Genomic DNA, 26,220 nt, shown 5'->3' with positions numbered 1-26,220 from the left:
AAGGGTCTTCAACAAGAACTGCCTGACAATCGCCGTTGCATATGAAGTTCTTAATTGTTCTTGCCTTACAGTAGAACTTTTTTTTTTTCCCTGAAAAACAAGTTTATTTATTTGGCTGCACCAGGTCATGGTTGCAGCACATGGGATCTAATTCCTTGACCAGGGAGTGAACCCGGGTACCCTGGCATGGGAGTACGGAATCTTAGCCACTGGATATAGTGGAGCTTTTAACACAAGTTTGTGGCTTCAATGAATAATGTGTGAAATCAGGCTATTTTTCCCAGAGAACTACAAATCCCAGCGGGCATCGCGCGGAACGTCCGCGGACGTGGTGATGCTAGGGGGCGTGCCCAGTCTGAGGGAGGGGTCGTCCTGCGGGTGGCCGGAGGCTTAGGATCCCCGGGAGCCTGGAGTGAGAGAGAGAGAGATTGAGAGCGAAAGGTGAGCGGAGCTGAGGGAGGGGACGCGCTGCGGGGCTCCCCGAGTCTATGGAGCGGGTTAAGATGGCGGAGGCGGAGAGCCTGGAGACAGCGGCGGAGCACGAACGGATTCTTCGAGAGATCGAGAGCACCGACACGGCCTGCATCGGGCCCACGCTCAGGTACCGTGGGTACCGGGGCCACAGAGGGGTGGGCACGGGCGGGACCCGGGAGCAGGCTCCCTCGGGACTGTGCGCCTGGCCGGCCTCCTGCAGGGCCAGCGCCGGCCCCTCCCTTCAGAGAACCTGGCGAGCGACCTCCACCCTCGGCGAGGCAGGTCCCCCTCCGTAGCCCCGCAGACCCGACGTGGGGTTCCTTCCCGACCGTCGGCGCCGGCAGCCCCGTTACCCTGTAGGCTCCTTCTGCCTCCCTCAGGGCTGGGGCAGCCTTCGTTCTCCCTCCGAGGCTGGCCCGGCGCGGGCAGCCGGAGCGCGCCCGACAGATGGTGGCTCTTAGTAGAGGGTCCCCCTGAGGACATCACCCTTCTGCCCCAGACGCAGGTCCTGCTCTTCAGGCAAAACAGAATTCACCCCACGGTCTGTTGCTCGGAGAGCAAACTCTTGCCTCTTTAAAAATCACAATCACTTCTCAGAAACGAGTTCCTGAAAATCCTAGGCCTGGAAGGAAGGAAGTTTCCTTCAGCCCGCGCGCCCCTCTCCTGGGAGCGGGTACTTGCCGAGCCCTGTCAGGAGGACGACCTCCCCAAAGGTCAGATTCCTGGTGCTCATCGCCGAAAAGACGTTATCTCCCCCCGTTCCCCGTGACCCTTACTTTGCCCACACACCCCCATTTCACTTGGAGACGTCAAACTAAGCCGCCACCTACCTCAACTTATTTAACAAACTTAGCTACAACTTACTGTGTACAGCGCAAGACATTTATTAAGAGATTTACAAGTATGACTTATTCAAACCGCAAAACAGCCCTATTTGGTAGGTACTGTTATTACCCTCATTTTACAGATGAAGCCCAAAGAAGTTAAGTGACTTGCCCAAGGTCACAGAGAAAAGTAGGGGAGTCGCGATTCCTGCTCAGGCATTCTGGATCCAGAGTATGCATTCTTAACCCCTCTTGTTCTGCCTCAGTTGGGGATCACCATCTATCCGTACTTTCTGCCAATTACTCAACCAAGCGCAAACTACCTTTCTCTTTCCCCTCAGTTTATTAGTGCCCTAGAACCAACACATCGTCCTTCCTGTGGCACCTTCTGATCTCCATGCAGCCAACAGAATGATCTTACCCACCTTGTACAGTCTTGGGAAGCTATTCCTCCCTTCATAAAGATTATTTATTACTCACTGCTTGTTTTTTTCATGGGGAGAAGTTGTCTCATGAAAGTCGTTGAAAGAGGGGGCAGGCTGCGGACTTCGCTTCTCATCTCCACCTCCACAGCTTCCTTCTCCAGGGCACATGGTTCTCCCAGTGCCATCCCTGGACATGGGACATGACCATCCTTAGTAGTTTGCTTTTTGTCCCTGACTGCGCTATGATCATGACTGTCACGCTCCTCTTTTTTCATATTTTCTTGAGCTCTTAAAGGTAAATGACCCTTATTTCATTATCTTTACTTTTATAAAAACTAAGACTACTTACTGGTATTCTATGTGCATTACTATTGGTTATTAATGTTTGGTTTTTGTAAAACAAAATGTTATTAGACTTACAGAGGATGCTGTTTGAGGATTTTACTAAGAAATTTGGCTGCTGAGCTATATAGCTGGCAGCCAAGCAAAGCTCCCACTGGAATAGTTGGGATTACCAGAGTTTTTAGGAAGGATTTTTCATCAGAATACCATTAATATTGTCTTGAGTTGGTTGTTTTGAGTTGCTGTTGTTCTTGGTTTATATGATAAATGACTTAATTTAGTGTTATCAATTTAGTTTGTTGTGATTTATTATGTTAGCCCTCCACTGAATAATAATGCATATTTGTTCAGCTGAATTTTAGCCTGTAATTTTCCATTATATTGGCTAAAGAATATATACATTTTGTTTAAAATGTTATCCATTTTCCCTAAAATTTGCTGCGTTATCACTGAATTCCATTGGAAAGTGGGGACTTTTTTGGGCTAAGTGAAGTAGAGATCTTTTGTCCTAAGGGGACATGGTAAGAAAAGTTTTGAGAACCACTGCACTATCCTACTAGTTTAATTTTCTTTTGTTGACTCCCTTTTTTCTTTATCAGGGGCTTTTCATTTTTGGTGTTGTCCTGTCTTTGATGGATAACCCTAAATCTTAACTATCAGACCCAAGATTCAATCATGTGAACATCCTATAATCCAAGTAATATCCACTGTCTTTGTCTTCAGTCTAGCTTGTTCCTGCCTGTATTCACAGGAGATGATCTCATCTTTCTTCCTTATCCCTTGCAGAGGCAGCGGCATGCATAGACTTGGTGTTTCAGATCCCATGCTTTACCCTGGGTGCGTGTTCATAATCATTATCTCTTGGTTTTCCATCACAGTCAGTAAACAGGTATGATAGAGGCAATAGGCTCTTCTTCCTACCATTACCCTCAACTGTAAATCTCAGCCTCTATCCCTCTTCATAGACTTTCCTATTTCTTCTGTCTTTTGAGGCATTTTTAAGGCTCTTGGTTCTTACCTGTCCCTGAGACAGGTATTCTAACTGAAGAGGAATTAAATAACAATAATTTGTGGTACCAAATTATTCTTCCAATTTTATCCCTTTTTGTTTGAGGAACCCCAATGGCTTGACTTTTTCATTATATAACTATCCTTATTTTAATCTTGAAACAGTACTTGCAATATTAGTTGATTACTGTTTATCATAAGGAGTGACTTTATTTATTTATTGTAATTCTAAAAGTCCCAAGCTTATCCATACATACAGAGGCTGTTGCCTAGAAGATTCTTTTGGGGAAGCGGCCATCTCTTCTCTGTCTTCATCTCAAAAATTATTTTGTTAGCTACAAGTCCTAATTTTGCAGATGAGGAAAGAAGCCTGCCAGGAGCCGGTGAGGCATTCTACTCGTGACAGAGGTCATGAGGAAGGAGGCTAGGCATATGCAAAGGCGGGATCCAACCTCAGGAGTCCCCCTGGATATTCTCGAGCATCTACCCCCAAAAAACCAGAGTCTGCCTACTTTATTGTTTTGTGCTCTCACCTCTGACTTTACTGGGGGCTGTTCCCCACCACCATCTCGCTCTCTCTGTCAAAGAGTTAACTTACAGCTCCAATTAATAAAGTTCCTGGGCAATTAGGAGTGTTTAAATCCAAACCCCTCAGATGGCTCTCTAACTCGCCTGACAAATTTACCCGGACTCCTACAGCTATGCATACTATTGTTCACAGTCTCCCAGCCTCGAGAGGCACAGGAAGCTTAAGATATTCAAATAGCTTAGAGCCTCTCAGAAAGTTAGAAACTGTCAGAATAAAACTAGTAAAAGATTTCATTGATGAGCCAATGCTTGTTGCCAAGTTTCCACATCCCCTGAATTGTATCCTTGAATGTGTATTAATTAATATAGTTGGTATGTAGAAAAAATAAGTAGTGGCCTTGGTGTTAGTAACTTTAGACCCTTAAGGTAATAAATTCTTTCCTTTGTTGTAAACCCATTACACATCTGCCCTATAGGAATGCAATTTTATCTTCGGAAGATGGCACCAAACCTTAAAATAATTACTCTTAGAGAAAATAAGTCTTTGTTGATAAGTCTTTGTCAAGAGTCATAAAATGTTAATAAGCCTTCTGGCCAGAAGATGATGTAAATCACCTAAACCATTTGTATATGGTAAATTTGCAGGAAAGAAACCCTGGTTTTTGATAAGGATCAAAAACTGCTGACTTTGCATCCCCTATTATCCTCTATGTGTAACTTAGGGTATAAAAGCCCCTGTTGAAAATAAAGCTACGGGCCTTGCTCACCAAAGCTTGGTCTCCCCATGTCATTCTTCCCCTTAACTTCCAGCTGAGTCTCTATCTGGAGCGCGGATATCCTCTGCGACCATTTATTTGCCTGGGCTTCTAAGACCCACTCGAGAAGGTGTCTAAGGTGGGGCACCTTCTGCTATTTGAGAGGGCGCCTGCGGCCTCCGTGGTCAGAGCTAACCTGGTGTCACGGGTTATATTGATTTTCCACGTAAACCAAGCTACTCAGCTTCTTTTCTCCACTGAATTTTCCTACTGAGCTATCCTCATTCTATTACTCTTTATATCTTTGATAAATAAATAAATAAATAGGTCGCCGAAGCCGTCTCTCCTTCGAATACCCTGGATCAGCCGGGGCTGGACCTCGACAGAAGCCCATTAGGTGTAAGGGCATGTCTTGTTTTTAAAATAATATTGATTCTTGCTTTGTAGTGCTAATGCATTACAGAAATTGATCACAAGATATTGTGCTGCTGCTGCTAAGTCGCTTCAGTAGTATCCGACTCTGTGCGACCACATAGATGGCAGCCCACCAGGCTACCCCGTCTCTGGGATTCTCCAGGCAAGAACACTGGAGTGGGTTGCCATTTCCTTCTCCAATGCATGGAAGTGAAAAGTGAAACTGAAGTCGCTCAGTCGTGTCCGACTCTTAGCGACACCATGGACTGCAGCCCACCAGGCTCCTCCGTCCATGGGATTTTCCAGGCAAGAGTATTGTGCTGATAATACACTGCAAAAATTGATCACAGAATACTGGTCACAAATCACTCATGAGTAATAGCTCTATATTCTCATTTTTCAAATCACATCTATGTATCCCTAGTCTTCTTTCATATCATTTATTCGAAATAAGTTGTTTCCTCACTTTGCTCTCTGGGTACTAGCAATTAATATTCAGTCTTAATTGTTATTTAAGATTTTAAAAGAGACTTTTAAATTTAGCAGTGAAGTACCTTGCCTTTAAAACAATAGCTTTATTGAGATATTCATATACTGTACAGTTAACCAATTGAAACTGTACAATTCAATGTTTTTTTTTTTTTTAGCGAATTCACAGAATTGTGTAACAGTTACCACAATCTAATTTTAGAACATTTTCATCAGCTCTGAAAGAAACCCCATACCCATTAGCAGTCACTCTTCATTCTGTCCCTTCCCCAGGCAGTCACTACTTTCTGTCTTCATGGGTTTGCATATTTTGTTCACTTTGTATAAATGGAATCATAGAACATTTTGAGGAACTGCTAAACTGTGTAACAAAATGCCTGCACCATTTTTTAGTCCCACTCCAGTACTCTTGCCTGGAAAATCCCATGGACGGAGGATCCTGGTAGGCTGCAGTCCATGGGCTCCTGAAGAGTCAGACACGACTGAACGACTTCATTTTCACTTTTCACTTTCATGCATTGGAGAAGGAAATGGCAACCCACTCGTGTTCTTGCCTGGAGAATCCCAGGACTGGGGAGCCTGCTGGGCTGCCGTCTGTGGGGTCGCACAGAGTCGGACATGACTGAAGTGACTTAGCAGCAGCAGCAGCAGCAGCAATGTATAAGGGTTTTAGTTTCTCCATATCCTTGTCAGCACTTGTTGCTATCTCTTTTTATTTTAGCCATCCCAGTGAATATGAAATTGCATCTCACTGTCATTTTGATTTGTATTTCTCTAATGGTTAATCTTTTCATGTGCTTATTTAGTTATTTGTTTATGTTTTTTGTTTGTGTATTATGTTTTTTGGAGCAGTGCCTTCAGTTTTTAATTGGATTATTTTTATTGTTGAGTTATAAGTTTTCTTTATATATTCTGGATATATCTTCTACCAGGAATAGGATTTGAAAATACTTTTCCATTCTTTTGGGTGGTTTTTTCATTTTTCTTGATGGTATCACCTGCTGCACGAAAGTTTTAAATTTTTGATATGAGGCCAGTGTATCTAGTTTTTATTTTTTTGCTTGTGCTTTTGGTGTTGTATCTAGGCAACCTCTGCTTAATCCAAGATTATGAACATTTGCTCCTAAGAGTTGTATAATTTTATTTCTACATCACAGTCTGTGATCCATTTTGAGTTAATTTTTGTCTATCATATAAGGAAGGGTGTCCAATTTCATTCTTTTGCATGTTGATGTGCAGTTTTTCCAGCATCATTTGTTGAGTGCCATTTTTTTCTTATCCAGGTATATTTCAGGTTGACTTATTTTGTCTTTTTATCATGAAATTTATGTTCTTTATTTGTAGCAGCAGTGTAACCTTCAAGACCTTGTCATTGTGTTTATTGGACCTCCCTTGCTGAGTGTTCTCACCTGGGAAAAAGTTTGCTCTATTGTTTTCAGCTCATGATTTTCTCTTCTTAGCTTAGTTGCTGCCTTCCATTTCTAAGGGGTCGGTGTTGTAAGAATGATATGATTGCTATATTTGATCCTGGTAAAGCACTTTACTGTAGGGACTGAGTCTTGTCTTACCGTATGGAGTGGTTTTGTGCTATACTGCTTAGTTTTAAGATTAACAAAGGGTATTAATGATAGAATCTTATCTATTTGATCTTTATCACTATTAAAACATTAAAAATTCTGTCAACATTATAAAAATTTTGGAAGCTGTATTAAGAATTACTTGTACTGTTGTGACATAGCTGCTGTTGTTTTGGTGCATTTCCTTTTAGATGCTTGCTTTATTTATTCTGTTGTTAAAAAGTTGTATTTTTGGTATAGCAACAGTTTTCTCTCTTGCTTATTTGGTGGTGGAGGTGGTTTAGTTGCTAAGTTGTGACCTTCTCTTGTGACCCCATAGCCTAACCCACCAGGCTCCTCTGTCCCTGTCCATGTCTCCTGCATTGCAGGCAGATTCTTCACCACTGAGCCACTGGGGAAGCCCAAACCGTGTATAAAGCTGCCTCTTCCAGAAAACAAATATGGGGGATATTTTCAAAAGCTCTTTTGCTGAATGTCATTTGATAATTTAATATGGTGAACTGACCTCCCCACTTACTGCTTCTCTGCCTTTGGCCACATGGCTTTGTTTTCCATCCTTTGGCCTTCCATTACCTGCTACTGCTAAGTCACCTCAGTCGTGTATGACTCCATGCGACCCCATAGACGGCAGCCCACCAGGCTCCTGTCCCTGGGATTCTCCAGGCAAGAACACTGGAGTGGGTTGCGATTTCCTTCTCCAATGCAGGAAAGTGAAAGGGAAGTCGCTCAGTCATGTCCGACTCTTTGCGACCCCATGCACTGCAGCCCACCAGGCTCCTCTGTCCATGGGATTTTCCAGGCAAGAGTACTGGAGTGGGTTGCCACTGCCTTCTCCACCATTGCCTAAGTTGTACAAAATCCAGATAATCCTTGGTTGATGACACTTTCTCATTATTGGTCCTTGTATGGATCTCTTTAAGCAGTTAATTATTTTTATAAGCAACTTACCACCTGAGTGGGCAATTTTTTTTCATCTTTAAGTGGGGATACTACCTACATTGCAGGAACAGTATTAAAAAAAAAAAAGGAGATAAAGCATTCTTCATGGTACCTGCTGCTGCTGCTAAGTCGCTTCAGTTGTGTCCGACTCTGTGCGACCCCATAGAAGGCAGCCCACCAGGCTCCCCCGTCTCTGGGATTCTCCATGCAAGAATACTGGAGTGGGTTGCCATTTGTAACTCCGATAGTGTGAGTCATATTCTGCCTTTTACCCTTGAGTTTGTAATGAGGACTTAGGTGTTTCATTGTTGTTGTTTAGTTGCTAAGTCGTGTCTGACTCTGTGACTCCATAGACTGTAGCCCGCCAGGCTCCTCTGTCTACGGAATTTCTCAGGCAAGAGTGGGTTGCCATTTCCTTCTCCAAGGGATCTTCCCCACCCAGGGACTGAACCTGTGTCTCCTGCTTGTCAGGGGGATTCTTTACCACCAAGCCAGTGTTAATTACAAAACTTTGTGTTTGGAGTGATTCTTGACTTTGATTTTTTACTTCTACTCATATATCTGAGGGATAAAATATTCATCAATAATCAGACCCTGGAAGTGGTTATTTTGAGATAGATGGAGAACGGAGGAGGAGATAGGAAACAATTTTATAAAAGCAGTTTAGGTGACTCTGATATTCTCCCTCCTTGACAATCAATGAGGGGAAAGAAATGATCTCCTATTTCTGATTGTTTATTTTTTAGTAGTAACTACCCATTCATGGGAAATAGATGGGGATACAGTGGAAACAATGTCAGACTTTATTTTTTTGGGTTCCAAAATCACTGCAGATGGTGATTGCAGCCATGAAATTAAAAGATGCTTACTCCTTGGAAGGAAAGTTATGACCAACCTAGATAGCATATTGAAAAGCAGAGACATTACTTTGCCAACAAAGGTCTGTCTAGTCAAGGCTATGGTTTTTCCTGTGGTCATGTATGGATGTGAGAGTTGGACTGTGAAGAAAGCTGAGCACCGAAGAATTGATGCTTTTGAACTGTGGTGTTGGAGAAGACTCTTGAGAGTCCCTTGGACTGCAAGGAGATCCAACCAGTCCATTCTAAAGGAGATCAGTCCTGGGTGTTCATTGGAAGGACTGATGCTAAAGCTGAAACTCCAGTACTTTGGCCACCTCATGCGAAGAGTTGACTCATTGGAAAAGACCCTGATGCTGGGAGAGATTGGGGGCAGGAGGAGAAGGGGACGACAGAGGATGAGATGGCTGGATGGCATCACCAACACAATGGACATGAGTTTGGGTAAACTCTGGGAGTTGGTGATGGACAGGGAGGCCTGGTGTGCTGCGATTCATGGGGTCGCAAAGAGTCGGACAGGACTGAGTGACTGAACTGAACTGAACCTTTAAAAAAATTTTTTTTATATTTTAATTTATAACTGTAATGTAGTGACTTTTAAAAAGAAGAAACAGACAACAACAAACTTAATCCTACCACCCTGTCACAACTCTTATTTTTGTATATTTCTTTTAAACTTTTTCCATATTAATTTTATTATATTAGAAGAATAATGTCATGTTATATGTTGCTTTTTCAGGTAACATTATACATTGTTATATATCTATCATTTTAGTGGCTTCATTCATGAATTAATTTATTTGTTTATTCAACAGATATTTATGAAACAACTTCTGTGTGCCAGGTATTCTTCTGGACTCTGGGATATAATAGAGAACAAAATAGATACGTCCTTGCCCTTTTGGACCATGAATTCTACTAGAGCACTTACAGAATAAACAGACACATAGACACATGAAATAATAGTGCTATTTAGTGGTTATGTTACATGTGATGGGATATTGTTTCTGACTTAGGTGTTTAGAAAAAGTTGTTTGAAGTAGCAAGCCATGTATCTCTTCCAGACAGCAGGCACAGTATGAAGACCCACAGGAGAAGCATAGTGGGAGGTGATGGTAGGAAATCAGTGAGGGTCCAGATAGCATAGACTAAGAAAGAGACTGTTTTTATTTCTAAGTGTCATGTCAAGGTAGAGAAGAGCATTGAGCAGGGAAGTGACATGCACTAACTTAAGTTAAACAAAGAACATTCTGGCTGCTATATGGAGATTGGAGTAAGAGAAGAAACAGGAAAACCAGTCAAGAAAGTGAAAGAAAAGTGAAAGTTGCTCAGTTGTGTCCAACTCTTTGCGAACCCATGTACTGTCCATGGAATTTTCTAGGCCAGAATACTGGAGTGGGTAGCCTTTCCGTTCTCCAGGGGATTTTCCCTACCCAGGAATTGAACTCAGATCTCTCGCATTGCAGGTGGATTCTTTACCAGCTGAGCCACAAGAGAAGCCCAAGAATATTGGAGTGGGTAGCCTATCCCTTCTTTAGGAGATCTTCCCGATGGGAAGAACTGGGAAGTCTCCTGCATTGGAATGGAACCGGGGTCTCCTGAATTGCAGGCGGATTCTTTACCATGTAAAGAATGACAGGCATCAGAGGCCAATTACTTTAGGTTATGCTTTCAATGAAGAGAAAAAGAAACTCTAAAATTGTATATAATTCCAAAAAATAAAATCTTCTGATATGTCAAGGTTTTCAAGATTTTCAGCAGTTTTATACAGGGAAGCTATCAGGGAAGCTTTAACCAGTCAAGGGATATTTGGAATTATATCCAAATGGTTATAGCATGGTTGTATAATGAGATGGTTGTAGCATGCAGTAAGCTATTGGGGAGAAGGTGATGAGAAGTAGTTGGATTTAGAATATTATTTTGAAAACAGAGTCAAACTTTTGGGATTACTTATGGGGGTTAAAGAAAGAGAGGAACCAAGCATGATTCCAAGGCTCTTGGCCTAAGTAAATGGGTGAGTAATGGTGGTGCCATTTGTTGGAGTAGAGAATAAAGGGGAAGGAACTTTATTTTTCTTCATAGCACTTCTGCCTGACATATATTTTTGATTGTCTCCTCTATTGGAATTTGTATTCCAGGAGGGGAGGAATTTTATTCCTTTTGTTTGCTACTGTATCTTGGGAACCTAAGAGAGGGCCTGGCAAACAGTTGGTGCTCAATAAATATTTGTTTAATGAATAGAAGAATAAAATAATTGTACCATGAGCTGTTAATTATCTAGGGGATTAATTAACTGATTTGCAGATTAACTGTCTTTAAAAAAGTATGACTAGGCTTTTGAGCTGGAGAAGGAAATGGCAGCCCACTCCAGTACTCTTGCCTGGAAAATCCCACGGACAGAGGAGTGTAGTAGGCTACAGTCCATGGAGTCGCAAAGAGTCAGACACGACTGAATGACTTCACTTCACTTCAGGCTTTTGAGAAAAAATAAACTGCTGAAAATCTTGAAAACCTTGACATATCAGAAGATTTTATTTTTTGGAATTACATATAATTTTAGAGTTTCTTTTTCTCTTCATTGAAAGCATAACCTAAAGTAATTGGCCTCTGATGCCTGTCATTCTTCAGTATTTTTGCAGTGTTGTTAAAAATTTTCAAATTTAAGTATAACTCTTGAGTAAAATTTTATTTTCTAAGTTAAAATATTTATAGATTTGGGAAGAATGGAATAGAAATAAGTTTCAGTTACACTATGGAATTGTTGTTCAGTCACTAAGTTGAGGCTGACTCTTTGCGACCCCATGAACTGCAGCATGCCAGGCTTCCCTGTCCTTCACTATCTTCCTAAGTTTGCTTGAACTCATGTTCATTGAGTCTGTGATGCCATCCAACCATCTTGTCCTCTGTTGCCCCGCTTCTCCTCTTGCTCTCAATTTTTTCCCAGCATCAGGGTCTTTTCCAATGAGTCAGCTCTTCACATCAGGTGGCCAAAGTATTGGAGCTTCAGCTTCAGCATCAGTTCTTCCAATGAATATTCAGGGTTGATTTCCTTTAGGATTGACTGGTTTGATCTCCTTGCAGTCCAAGGGACTCTCAAGAGTCTTCTCCAACACCACAGTTCAAAAGCATCGATTGTTCAGCGCTCAGCCTTCTTTATGCTCCAACTCTCACATCCATACATGACTACTGGTAAAACCATAGCTTTAACTATATGGACCTTTATCAGCAAAGTGATGTCTCTGCTTTTTGATACATTGTCTAGGTTTGTGGTAACTTTTCCTCCAAGGAGCAAGTGTCTTTTAATTTCATGGCTGCAGTCATCATATGTGTGATTTTGGAGCCCAAGAAAACGAAATCGGACACTGTTTCCACATTTTCTCCATTTATTTGCCATGAAGTGATGGGACCAGATGCCATGATCTTCAGTTTTTGAATGTTGAGTTTCAAGCCAGCTTTTTCACTCTTTACTCTTTCACCTTCATCAGAGGCCCTTTAGTTTGTCTTTGCTTTCTGCCATTAAAGAGTATCACCTGCATATCTGAGGTTGTTGGTATTTCTCCCTGCAATCTTCATTCCAGCTTGTGCTTCATCCAGCCCGGCATTTCACATGTTGTACTCTGCATATAAGTTAAATCAGCAGGGTGACAGTATTCAGCTTTCACATACTCCTTTCCCGATTTGAAACTAGTCCATTTTTCCATTTCCAGTTCTAACTATTGCTTTTTGTCCTGTATTCAGATTTCTCTGGAGGCAGCTAATGTGTCTGGTATTCTCATCTCGTTAAGAATATTCTATAGTTTGTTGTGATCCACACAGTCAAAGGGTTTAGCATAGTCAGTGAAGCAGAAGTATATGGTTTTTTTGAATTCCCTTGCTTTTTCTATGATCCAGCATATGTTGGCAATTTGATCTCTGGTTCCACTGCCTTTTCTAAATCCAGCTTGTACATCTGGAAGTTCTTGGTTCACATACTGCAAAAGCCTAGCTTGAAGGATTTTGAGCATAATCTTACTGGCATGTGAAATGATTGCAATTGTATGGTAATTTGAACATACTTTGGCATTGCCTTTCTTTGGGATTGGAATGAAAACTGACCTTTTCCAGTCCTGTGGCCACTGCTGAGTTTTCCACATTTGCTGGCATGTTGAGTACAGCATTTTCACAGCATCATCTTTTAGGATTTGAAATACTCAACTGGAATTCCATCACTTCCACTAGCTTTGTTCATAGTGATGCTTCCTTAGGCCCACTTGATTTCACACTCCAGGATGTCTGGCTCTAGGTGAGTGCACCATTGTGGTTATCTGGGTCATTAAAAGGTTTCTGTACAGTATGAAGTAGGATAATGAATTTTTTTGTAGTTTGATAATGTTAGGTTTTATTATAATAACTTCATTGAATTGTCAGGGAAATTGGAAAAATGAACAAAGCCGTGTAGCTGGTAAGACAGTGTTGGTTTGGTTCTATCAGCAGTGGGCTCCAACTTTGATTTTATTTGAGCTAAACACAAATTTTCATTGCAGCTTTTCCAGTGGAAGGTTATTCTAGTGTGTTATCTGATCAATTAGATTCAAGCCATAAGAAAATTAGTAGTCACAGAGGGAAATTAAATGGGAGAGTAACATTTGGCAATCATTCCTATATTGAATTTGAAGAGTTTATTAGGTATCATCAGATCAAATATGTGATGCTGGTGAAACTCATGTGGAAGTTTTACCTAGTATAATTCTGAAAATAAAAAAACGAGTAGGTAAATTATTTCTATGGGTTAGAAATATTTAAAAAGTGCAAATAAAAAGGTATGAACCATAAATCTAGTATGTTTCCTATTCCCTCTTTTTGTTTTATTAGTTTGTTGTTTATTCTTCCATTGTATTTTATTACAAATATAGGCGTATATGATTTTATTTTCTCCTCCCCTTTTATATAATAAATAATATACTGTATATACAATTATGTAGCTTAGTGTCTTGTACTTTTTGTATTATTTCATCAATATATTTTGGAGATCTGTCCGTATCAGTATGTAGAGATTTTCCTTATTCTTTTTTACAGCTACATAGTGTGACTGTACTATGGTTTATTCATCCAGTCCCCTATTTCTGTATATTTGGGTATTTCCAGTCTTCTTTTGGACAAAATGATGCAACTGTGAATAACCTTGAATATCTGTCATTTCTTATTGTACACGTTGTACCGTATCTGTAGGATGTATTTTCAGAAGTGGGATTGCTAGGTAAAATGATGAATGTATTAAATATTTCTACTTTCATAGGTATTACTCTCTATAGTGGTTATATCATTTTGTTCTCCTCCTAGCGGCCTATGAGATTGCTTATTTCTCCATAGCTTTTTAAACAAAGCATGTGTGTTAGACTTTTGAGATTTTTCCAATATGATAAGTGAAAATGGTATTTCAGTGAAGTTTTTATTTGTGTTGTATTTCTTTCTATGAGTGAGGCTTAATGTTTCTTCCTATATATAAAGGCTGTGTGTGTATATGTGTGTGTTTGCTGTTTGTCTGTGTCCTTTGCTTATTTTTCTATAAGGTTGGCTTTTTTTCTTTTTGATTTGAGCACTAGTGAAGAGCCTTTGGACATGAGTTTGAGTAAACTCTGGGAGTTGGTGATGGACAGGGAGGCCTGGTGTGCTGTAGTCCATGGGGTCACAAAGAGTCGGACACGACTGAACAAACTGAACTGAACTAAGAGCCTTTGATAGGTATACTGTGCTTAAATGAATTAGGAGTATGCAAATGAAAATGGGTTGTGATTACTAAAACAAAGAAACTTGTTTTTTTGTGGAATGAAAGTTTCAAACTTTCCTTTTTATTGTTTTAATTATAAAGGAACATGAATAAACAGACTGTTTAAAATTACAAAAATCAACCTACCTGACTTCAGGCTCTACTACAAAGCCACAGTTATCAAGACAGTATGGTACTGGCACAAAGACAGACATATAGATCAATGGAACAAAATAGAAAGCCCAGAGATAAATCCACGCACCTATGGACATCTTATCTTTGACAAAGGAGACAAGAATATACAATGGATTAAAGACAATCTCTTTAACAAGTGGTGCTGGGAAATCTGGTCAACCACTTGTAAAAGAATGAAACTAGAACACTTTCTAACACCATATACAAAAATAAACTCAAAATGGATTAAAGATCTCAACGTAAGACCAGAAACTATAAAACTCCTAGAGGAGAACATAGGCAAAACACTCTCTGACATACATCACAGCAGGATCCTCTATGATCCACCTCCCAGAATATTGGAAATAAAAGCAAAAATAAACAAATGGGACCTAATTAAACTTAAAAGTTTCTGCACATCAAAGGAAACTATTAGCAAGGTGAAAAGACAGCCTTCAGAATGGGAGAAAATAATAGCAAATGAAGTAACCGACAAACAACTAATCTCAAAAATATACAAGCAACTCCTACAGCTCAACTCCAGAAAAATAAATGACCCAATCAAAAAATGGGCCAAAGATCTAAATAGACATTTCTCCAAAGAAGACATACAGATGGCTAACAAACACATGAAAAGATGCTCAACGGTCCGCCATTTGCAAGCGACGCGGTGCGGAGCCGGAGTGGTGGGGAGCGCGGCCTGCCGAGTGGGTCGCTGCCGCCGCCGCCCCGAAAAAAAAAAAAAAAAGAAAAGATGCTCAACATCACTCATTATCAGAGAAATGCAAATCAAAACCACTATGAGATACCATTTCACACCAGTCAGAATGGCTGCGATCCAAAAGTCTACAAATAATAAATGCTGGAGAGGGTGTGGAGAAAAGGGAACCCTCTTACACTGTTGGTGGGAATGCAAACTAGTACAGCCACTATGGAGAACAGTGTGGAGATTCCTTAAAAAACTGGAAATAGAACTGCCTTATGATCCAGCAATCCCACTGCTGGGCATACACACTGAGGAAACCAGAAGGGAAAGAGACACATATACCCCAATGTTCATCGCAGCACTGTTTATAATAGCCAGGACATGGAAGCAACCTAGATGTCCATCAGCAGATGAATGGATAAGAAAGCAGTGGTACATATACACAATGGAGTATTACTCAGCCATTAAAAAGAATACATTTGAATCAGTTCTAATGAGGTGGATGAAACTGGAGCCTATTATACAGAGTGAAGTAAGCCAGAAGGAAAAACACCAATACAGTATACTAACGCATATATATGGAATTTAGAAAGATGGTAACGATAACCCTGTATACGAGACAGCAAAAGAGACACTGATGTATAGAACAGGCTTATGGACTCTGTGGGAGAGGGAGAGGGTGGGAAGATTTGGGAGAATGGCATTGAAACATGTGAAATGTCATGTATGAAACGAGATGCCAGTCCAGGTTCAATGCACGATGCTGGATGCTTGGGGCTGGTGCACTGGGACGACCCAGAGGGATGGTATGGGGAGGGAGGAGGGAGGAGGGTTCAGGATGGGTTCTTAAATTTGTAAGGAATATATTAAATTAAAAAAAAAAATTACAAAAATCTTATACCTGTAGGCTATGATAATTTGAAATCAGCAGGTTTTGGGGGAATGCAGTAAACATTATTAGATAATACTGCTTCATATACAAATGAAATTCTTAGCAAATCAGAGGATGTCAACATTTTAATAAATTCTTTACTTTAAAATGTTATGGTATATATTAAAATGTTTACATAATTTCCAGCATCTGCATAATTTGTATATGAATTAGTTGCAAAAAATTATTGAGAAGGACAGTTGTGTAGTATGGACAGTTATTTTGAAGGACAGTTATTTAGTATGGACATTTATTTAGGACAGTTATTTCAGAAGCAGTTTAGGATTTTAGATGACATGATTTTGCTTTAGTTTGAAATATGATATGTGTAGTTTAAAATATGAATATAGTTTGGAATATGAATATTTTTATGTCATTGAGGAAAATAATATTTTTATTCTTTCCATCATTGGATTTGATAGCTTTTAGCATTTGCTAATGATGTAATAATTGATTTAATCACATACGGGGTTTCAGCTTCCTGCTGAAAATAGCCTGAAATTAAATTTGTAAGTAGCTTCCCTATGAAATGTGTGAATCTAGGTTGAGATACTGAGCATCTATGATATTTAATATTTGCTTGGAGGAAATACCAAAAATAATAAGGGGAGATGAGTTAGTAAAAACTGAGTTAAAAGCAGAGCTGGTCTTAAACACTTGTGACCTGTTGTGACTAATAACTTATTTTTTAGAGATAACCTGCTAAGGCTATGAGAAAAAAGAGTAAAGCTTTTTTTTTGTAGTGTTGTAGTATCTGCTGGAGTATGTAACAGAAAACAAAGAAGACAGTTTGCTGACTAACTGATGTTGCACGAACTTTGTTCGAATATTTGAAATAAGCAGAGGTCAGCTAAGAAATAGAAAATGATAATGAAATATTTTAATATTTTGGCTATTTTAAAAAGCAATTTGTGATATAAATTTGTAAGTTATATTTATGTTATATTTTGCATTTATAGATATCCTAAGGATGTTAAATGTTTTCTTTCAAATTGCAGGCAACTTAGCATTAATATTTCCTTTATGTTTTGACTGATTTTTTGAAAGGTAATTAATTTTGTTTTAACTTTGTTTTGTGGTTATTCTCAATCTCCTTCCCCTCTTATTCTGGTTGACAGTTGACTGTTCTCCCCTTCCCTCTCTTTTTCTCTGATTTTCCCCTTGCCTTGTTGTAGAGAGGAATTAGATGGTTTCCAAAAATATGTGTGATTTACAAAAATACATATAGTAGATACAGTCAACGGTGGTGAGCAAATTAGGGCAAGGGAAAGCAAAGGTAGGAAAGAATATGAAGTCAAGAGAGAGCTGTAAAAAGATTATGTTTGTTAAAGTAGCCATCGGTTTGGCTCTAGGGTTTCCAGCAGCTAGTGCAAAAACGAGATATGCTTTGTTGTTTGAGTTATGGTGTAAAATTAAAAAGTAGTTACTTTGGAGAAGCACAGCTATTCTTGGTTCTGAGTAAGACCAGAGAGCTGTTTATACCATGTGTCCTTACAAAGAAGACCCTGTGTAATGTAGCTTTAATATCCGTATAGGAAATGCAGCAATATGTGACAGGCTGCTTCTTACATTGTCCTCTAGTGAAAACATACGGCATAACCAAAGCACAATTCAGTAAAAGCAGTTCTGCAGGGAGTCAAGGGAATGAAGGTGTCTGCTTGTCTTGCCTTAATCAGGGCATAGATTTGACAATATATACAGTGAAACTTGTGCACTTACCTCCTTTTTTTGATTATTGATCACTTTGAGAATCTTTGAATGCTACACACCCTTTCCTTAGTAAAATGCTTGTGACCAGTCTTCATAATTTCTAATATAGAAGAGTGTATGCGTTACATGTACATTAGTTAATTCTTCCTAAGTACTGCTTTTAGTAGTCAAGGTTTTTGACAATGACAATTATCAATGAGTTCAAGATTATACATATATATACTTGCCTTTCTTTCTGAATGTATCACTTGCCTGTGTTCTTAGTTAAGTAAGACCCACGTGTACTTTAAAAGTAAACCATCTGTGGATTGGAGTGTTTTTATGAAAGTTGAAGAACCTGAATAAGCCACTTTATTCCTTCAAAAGAAATGCAGTGAGAGAGAGTACTTAAGGATAGAGCCAAAGGTCTTTGAAAGTTATTTGGGTTGTGTTCTAGAATGACATAAATGCTGTTAAAGCCATAATAATTTTATTCCTAATAGTCTTAAATTTGGTGTTAAAAAAGACCAACCTACCTTGGCCATTTAAAAAATTGCCAGCAAATAAAGTAATCGTAGATATTTTGTCTTAAGTTGTGTAATTCACAATATACTCTCTGGAAAAGGTATGTGCTATTAATTAATGGAGGCTATTTACCTACAATGTCTGGAACCTAACTTACTCTCAGTTCAGTTCAGTTGCTCAGTTGTGTCTGACTCTTTGAGACCCCATAGACTGTAGCAAGCTAGGCCTTCCTGTCCATCACCAACTCCTGGAGCTTACTCAAACTCATGTCCATAGAGTTGGTGATGCCATCCAACCATCTCATCCTCTGTTGTCCCCTCTCCTCCTGCCTTCAATCTTTCCCAGCATCAGGGTCTTTTCCAGTGAGTCATTTCTTCGCATCAGGTGGCCGAAGTATTGGGAGTTTCAGTTTCAGCATCAGTCATTCCAATGAATATTCAGGACTGATTTCCTTTAGGATGGACTGGTTTGATCTCCTTGCAGCCCAAGGGACTCTCAAGAGTCTTCTCCAACATCACAATTCAAGAGCATCAATTTTTCAGCACTCAGCTTTCTTTATAGTCCAGCTCTCACATCCATACATGACTACTGGAAAAACCATAGCTTTGACTAGATGGACCTTTGTTGGCAAAGTAATATCTCTGCTTTTTACTATGCTGTCTAGGTTGGTCATAAATTTTCTTCCAAGGAGCAAGCGTCTTTTAATTTCATGGCTGCAGTCACCATCTGCAGTGATTTTGGAGGCCCCCCCCCAAAATAAAGTCTGTCACTGTTTCCACTGTTTCCCCATCTATCTGCAATGAAGTGATGGAACTGGATGCTATGATCTTAGTTTTCTGAATGTTGAGTTTTAAGCCAACTTTTTCACTTTCTCTTTCGCTTTCATCAAGAGGCTCTTTAGTTCTTCTTTGCTTTCTGCTGTAAGAGTGGTGTCATCTGCATATCTGAGGTATTGATATTTCTCCCGGCAATCTTGATTCCAGCTTGTGCTTCATCCAGCCCAGCATTTCGCATAATGTGCTCTGTGTATAAGTTAAATAAGCAAGGTGACAGTATACAGCCTTGATGTACTCCTTTCCTGATTTGGAACCAGTCTGTTGTTCCATGTCCAGTTCTAACTGTTGCTTCTTGACCTGCATACAGATTTCTTAGGAGACAGGTAAGGTGGTCTGGTATTCCCATCTCTTGAAGAATTTTCCACAGTTTGTTGTGATCCGCACAGTCAAAGGCTTTGGTGTAGAAGTAGATGTTTTTCAGGATCTCTCTTGCTTTTTTGATGATCCAGCAGGTATTGTCAATTTGATCTCTGGTTCCTCTGCCTTTTCTAAATCCAGCTTGAACATCTGGAAGTTCATGGTTCATGTACTGTTGAACCTATTCTAGATTTATAATTAAAAAGCTGAGATGTATAAGTCTAAGAGCACAGTGATTGATAAAATAAATTTAATCATGTGATATGTATTTGCATAACTGTGAACTGTGACTTAGAACTTTGAAAAACATGCATTGCCCAATTAAACATCTAAGTAAGCAAGAGCTATCACAGTACATCCAGCTAGATTACCTTGATGTGATTTGTGATGATATATATGGACTAGGACTCTGTTAATACATGCCTCCCATTCACAGTTTTTTTTTCTTTTTTTGGATAGGCACCATTTCTAAAGTCTTTATTGAATTTGTTATAATATTGCTTTTGTTGTTTATGTTCTGGTTTTTTGGTTGTGAGGCATGTGGGATCTTAGCTTCCCCACAAGGGAATGAACCTGCGCCCCTGGAACTGGAAAGTGAGATCTTAACCAGTGGACTCTTGAGTCCCCCATTCAGAGAGTTGATGATCATCTCATTGACATGTATCTTGCACTGTAATGAATTTACCTTCAGTTATATGGTAATTTGATAATCAGACTAGATAAAAGCAAAAGCAAAAACAATGACAGTAATAACAGACTTTTAAAAAGAGTAGTTCTATAATTTTTTGAGTTAAATTTAGATGTTTCCTGTGTGGCACCCCACTCCAGTACTCTTGCCTGGAAAATCCCATGGATGGAGGAGCCTGGCAGGCTACAGTCCATGGGGTTGCTAAGAGTCTGACACGACTGAGCAGCTTCACTTTGACTTTTCACTTTCACGCATTGGAGAAGGCAATGGCAACCCACTCCAGTGTTCTTGCCTGGAGAATCCCAGGGACGGGGAAGCCTGGTGGGCTGCTGTCTTTGGGGTCGCACAGAGTCGGACACGACTGAAGTGACTTAGCAGTGTTTAGGATGCTGGATAAATATTCTTTTGTGTATTAGATAAGTGATAGGCCATTTGCCAAAAGTGATAATTTGGATTAAAATGAGGCTCTTTTGCTGTAATTGTTTTTGAATAAAAAGCTGTGGAGTAACACAGACTTTCAGTTTTGATTGTTTTTATGCACTTGGAACATGACAGGCTGGGATGAAGCTGCATCTCTTGGCACTGTAGTTTTGTTTAGTGAAGCACTGCCATCTTATTTCTTGTCCAAGCCTTTGCTCTTATTGTTCTCAGTATCTCTATATTTGAAAAGTGCTTTTTAATGTTTTTCTCCTTTGCATATTTTGGCTTTGTTTCTTTCCCTATGTTTGTGCTTGCTTTTTGTATCTCTCTTCTGCTTCCTGTGATACATCAAAGCAAGCAAGAATCATCACAATGCAACTAACTTCCACTTTCTGGGGAAGCTCTGGTGCCAATAAACAATAAAATTTTAAGGGTATTGATATGAAATGTGATCTTACCAAGAAATATGAATGAATAAGGCCTTCCCTGGTGGCTCAGCAGTAAAGAATCCGCCTACAATGCAGGAGATGCTGGTTCCATCCCTGGGTGGTGGAAGATCCCCTGGAGGAGGGCATGGCAACTACTCTAGTATTCTTGCCTGGAGAATCTCATGGTCTGAGGAGCCTAGTGGGCTACAGTCCATAGGGCCTCGAAGAGTTTTGACACGACGGAAGCAGCTGAGCATGCACGCACGGATGAACAAAAACAGCAGACATTGAGCTTGACTGAATCCATGTTATGAAACATTTTTGGTATGGAGTTTGATTTTGAGAAAGACGTGTTTGTATAACACATTAAAAAAAAAAGGAAATAAGGGAGCTAGCCAAACATTTTGTTTTTGATGAGGTAAAAGAATTACTTGACATTTATAAGGGAGAAGTGTACAACAAAGATCTTTTGGCATTGGAGTAGCAAAAGAAAGAGGAAAATGGGATGAGAACAGCTTTGGAAATCTAAAGTAAAATAGGCTATTGGAAACATTTTCAATGGTAAATGTGGATCTGACTCTATACATTTATTATTTGCATTTTTTAAAAATGTAACTTTTTGTTTTGAGATAATTGGGGATTCAGTTCTAATAAATTATACAGAGATCCCCTGTACCTTCTACACACTTTCCTCCACTAGTAGCATCTTGAAAAACTGTAGCACAATATATCAGGAGCAAGATACTGGCATTGTTACAGTCAAAGTACAGCACATTTCCACCATCACAAGCATCCCTATTTTCCTTTTGTCCCTCTATGCTCTTTAATCCCTGACAGCCAGTAAACTGTTCTCTATTTCTATAGTTTTGTCATCTCAAGAATGTTATATAAATGGAACCATACAGAATGTAACATTTTGAAATTGGCTTTACTCACTCAGTATAATTTCCTGGAGATTTCATCCAAATTGATGTGTTATATCAAGTTTGTCCCTTTTTATTGCAGAATAGTATTCCATGGTATAGCTGTACCACAGTTGTATAATCATTTACCCATTAAAGGCCATCTGGCTTGTTTACAGTTTTTGGGTATTAAAATGAAACTGCTATAAATACATCTGTAAGTTGAACACACATTTTCACTTCTTTGGGGTATATAACTGGTAGTGGAATTGCTGGGTCATACAGTAACTCTATGTTCAACCTTTTGAAGAACTACTAAACTTGTTTTCTAAAGTGGTGATAGTATTTTACATCCCCACCAGCAATGTAGGTGGGTTCCATTTTTCCAGATCCTTGCTAGCAATATGAGGTAAAGTGTCTGTCTACAATGTGGGAGACCTGGGTTCGATCCCTGGGTCGGGAAGATTCCCTGGAGAAGGCAACGGCAACCCACTCCAGTACTCTTGCCTGGAAAATCCCATGGGCGGAGGAGCCTGGTGGGGCTGCAGTCCATGGGATTGCTAAAAGTCGGACACGACTGAGCAATTTCACTTTCACTTTCATACTGCATCATGGTTTTAATTTGCATTTTTCTAACTGCTAATGATGCTGAATATCTTGTTATGTGCATATTTGCCATATGTGTATATACTTTGTTGAATTGCCTCTTCATGTGTTTTGCCCAATTTCTAATTAGATTTTTTTTAATTGTTGAGTTTTGAAAACTGTATCCTAGATACTAGTCCTTTATTGTATGTGTGATTTATAGACATTTTCTACCACTCTGTGACTTGTCTTTTCACCCTCTTAACAGAGTCTGTTGCAGATCAGAAGTTTTTTATTTTGATGAAGTTCAAGTTACCATTTCTTCTTCACATAGAACATATTTTTGGTGTCAATTCTGAGAGCTATTTGCCTAGCCTTAGATCTTGAGGATTTTCCTCTGTGTTATTTTTTAATCCTAAAAGTTTATAGTTTTACTAAAATGTAAAGCGTGTGATTCATTTTGAGTTAATTTTTTTAATTTTGTAGTTTTTGTATAAGGAGTGACACTTCAAAATTTCTTTCTCTCTCCCTCCTCTCGTCTCCCCACCACCCACCATGGATATCCTGTTGTTCCACCTCCTTTTATTGAAAAGGCTCTTTTTCCTCTAATGAACTACTTTTGTACCTTTGTCAAAAGCCACTTGTGTATTCTGGGGCCTCAGTTTTTCTGTTGATCTATATGTCTGTCCCTCTGCCAGCATCATAGTCTTGGTTACCATAACTAAATAGAATAAGTCTTGATAATGGGTAGACTGATTCCTCCCACTTTAATCTTTTTTTAATCAAAATAGTTTTAGTTCATTTATTTCCTTTGCCTTTCCAAATAAATTTTAGAATAATTTTGTCTGCATCTATGAAAGTAACTTGCTGAGATTTTGATAGTTGCATTAAACCTGTTATCAATTTGTGGAGAGTGGACATCTTTACTTCATGAGTCTTCCAGTCACAGACATGGTATGTCTTTCAATTTGTTTAGCTCTCTTTTCATCACCATTGTGTAATTTTTTGCAAACAAATTCAGTCTATATTTTGTTAGATTTACACTTCAGTATTTCTTTTTAAAAAAAGTGATTGTAAACGGTATTTTTAATTTTAGTGTCATTATGTTCATTGCTAACATGTAGAAATATAATTAATTTTTGGATGTTTACCTTGTATCTTTATAACTTTCTTTATTATTCTAGGACCTTTTTTGTAGATTCCTTGGAATTTTCTATGTGGATAATAATGTCATGTGCAATATGGACAGTTTTATTTTTTCTTTCTAATCTGTACCCTTTTACTTTTAACTTTTTTTTTCACTGTCTAGAACTATGCTGTCAGGACTGTCCAGGACTGGACAGGACTATGCTGAATGAGACCAGTGAATGTGGACATCTTTGTCTTGTTCCTAGTCTTAGAAAGGATCCAGTCTCTCCCCCAAGTATAGTGTTTAAGTTAATACGATTTTTTGCAAATACTCTTTATCAAGTTGAGGAAGTTTCCTTATATTCCTGTTTGCTGAGAGTTTTTAATCTTGAAAAATTGTTGAATTTTGTCCAGTGCTTTTATTTCATTGGTTGATATGATCATGTGGTTTTTCTTCTTTAGTCTTTTGGATTACATTGATTGATTTTGAATACTGAATGAACCTGCCTTCCTGAAATAAACCTAACTTAGTAATTGTATATATTCCTTTTTATATACCTACTTGTCCATTTTTTCTTAAGAATTTTTATGTTTATATTTATGGGGGATATTGATACGCAGTTTTATTTATTTTTTGTTGTCTTGATTTTGATGACAGGGTAGTTTCAGAAAAATTAATTAGGAGATGTTTCTTCTTTCTTCTGTTTTCAAGAAGAGGCTTTAGAATTAATTAATTCATAATTAGGTTAATTCTGGTTTAAGCATTTTGTAGAATTCTCCAATTAAACTAGGCCTGGAGACTTATTTTTTGGGAGATCTTATATCAATATTACAAATTCTGGGCTTCCCTGGTAGCTCAGTGGTGAAAAATTCAGTGCAGGAGGTGTGGGCTCGATTCCACCGTCCAGAGAGGCTTTCCTGGTGCCTCAGACAGGAAATGGCAGCCCACTCCAGTATTCTTGCCTGGAAAACCCCATGGACAGAGGAGCCTGGCAAGCTACAATCCATGGGGCACAAAGAATCTGACATGGCTGAGCAGCTGATACTTTCACTTTATGCAAGAGTGTTGAGAAGATCCTCCGGGAAGGAAATGGCAACCCACTCCAGTATTCTTGTCTTGGAAATCCCAAGGACAGCAGGGCTACAGTCCATGGGGTTGCAAAAAGAGTCAGATATGACTTAGTGACTAAACAACAAGTCGATGGACATGATTTTTTTTTTTTTAATGGACATGACTTTGAACAAGCTCCGGGAGCTGGTAATGGAGAGGGAGACCTGGTGTGCTGCAGTCCATGGGGTCACAAAGAGATGGACATGACTGAGCGACTGAACTGAACTGATTACTAATTGAGTTTCCTTCATAGTTGTAGGGCGAAATTACTGTTTTATAGTGGGTAAATTGTGATAATTTGTGATTTTTGAAGACTTGGTTTATTTCATCTACATTATCAAATTTATGTCAAAAGAGTTTATAACTCTCTTTTATTATCCCTTTGATGGCTACAGGGTATGTAGTGATATCTGTGGTTTTATTCCTTACCTTGATAACTTGTTAGATATCTGTTGATTTTGTTGGTGTCTTCAAAGAATCATTTTTCCATTAATTTCATTGTTTTCATTGATTTTCTGTATTGTTTTTCTGTTTTCTTTTGTATTGATTTCTGCTTGCATCTTTACTATTTCCTTCCTACTGTTTGTCTTGTGTTTTGTTTTTGTTCTGTAGGCTCTTGAGGTATATAGCAGCTTCAAATATTGGTTTGAGACTTTTCCTTTTTTCTAATGATATAAACTGTGTCTCGTGCTGTGTGCACTCGGTTGTGTCTGACTCTTTGGGACCCATGGACTGTAGCCTGCCAGGTTTCTCTGTCCTTGGAATTTTACAGGCATGAATACTGGAGTGGGTGGCCATTTGCTTTTCTAGGATATCTTCCCAACCCAGGGATTGAACCTGCATCTCTGGCATCTCCTGCATTGGCAGGCAGATTCTTTACCGCTAGCACCACCTGGTAAGCCCATCTCTAGTGCTACCTATCTCTATATTTATAATACTATAAATTACCTCTGGTGCTATAAATAGCTCAGCTCTGCTTTACCTGTGGCCCACAAATTTTGATATGTTGTATTTTCATTTAGTTTAGTGTATTTTTGATTTCCCTTTAGACTTCCTGTTTGACCCATGAATTATTTAGACGTGTGTTGTTTAGTATCTAAGGATTTGAATATTTCCTGTTATCAATTTCTAGGTTGATTCTATTATGGTTGAAGAAGATACTGTGTTGATTTCAGGTCTTTTGAATTTGTTGAGGTTTGTGTTATGGACTATATGGTCTTTCTTGATATATATTCTACAAACTTTTGAAAAGAATGTGTATTTTGTTGAGTGTGTGTGCTCAGTTATGGTCAACTTTTTGCCACCCCATGGACTGTATAGCAAACCAGGCTCCTCTGTCCATGGAATTTTCCAGGCAAGAAT

The 26,220-nt window shown here is 39.1% G+C and overlaps 1 protein-coding gene across 2 annotated transcripts in view; it reads left to right on the top strand.

Moving 5' to 3' along the window:
* The first annotated feature begins 352 nt into the window (after window positions 1–352).
* Window positions 353–26,220, top strand: part of EXOC6B (exocyst complex component 6B) — a 730,532-nt gene continuing 704,664 nt past the window's right edge. The window contains exon 1 of one of the 2 annotated variants that reach the window (XM_086327590.1): window positions 353–441. Coding sequence is in view for 1 of the 2 variants with exons in the window: in XM_086327589.1 (XP_086183715.1) it covers window positions 489–601 (113 nt within the window). In the remaining variant the exon portion in view is untranslated. Of the gene's footprint in view, window positions 602–26,220 lie in introns of both variants that reach the window. The other variant, XM_086327589.1, reaches the window with a different exon arrangement.

The sequence above is a fragment of the Bos grunniens genome, chromosome 11, assembly GCF_055505025.1.
Source record: "Bos grunniens cultivar Pamir isolate PY7600 chromosome 11, Bosgru_T2T1.0, whole genome shotgun sequence".
Lineage (NCBI taxonomy): Eukaryota > Metazoa > Chordata > Mammalia > Artiodactyla > Bovidae > Bos > Bos grunniens.
Note: the sequence above shows the minus strand (reverse complement) of the source record. Positions and strands in the feature narration are given on the sequence as shown.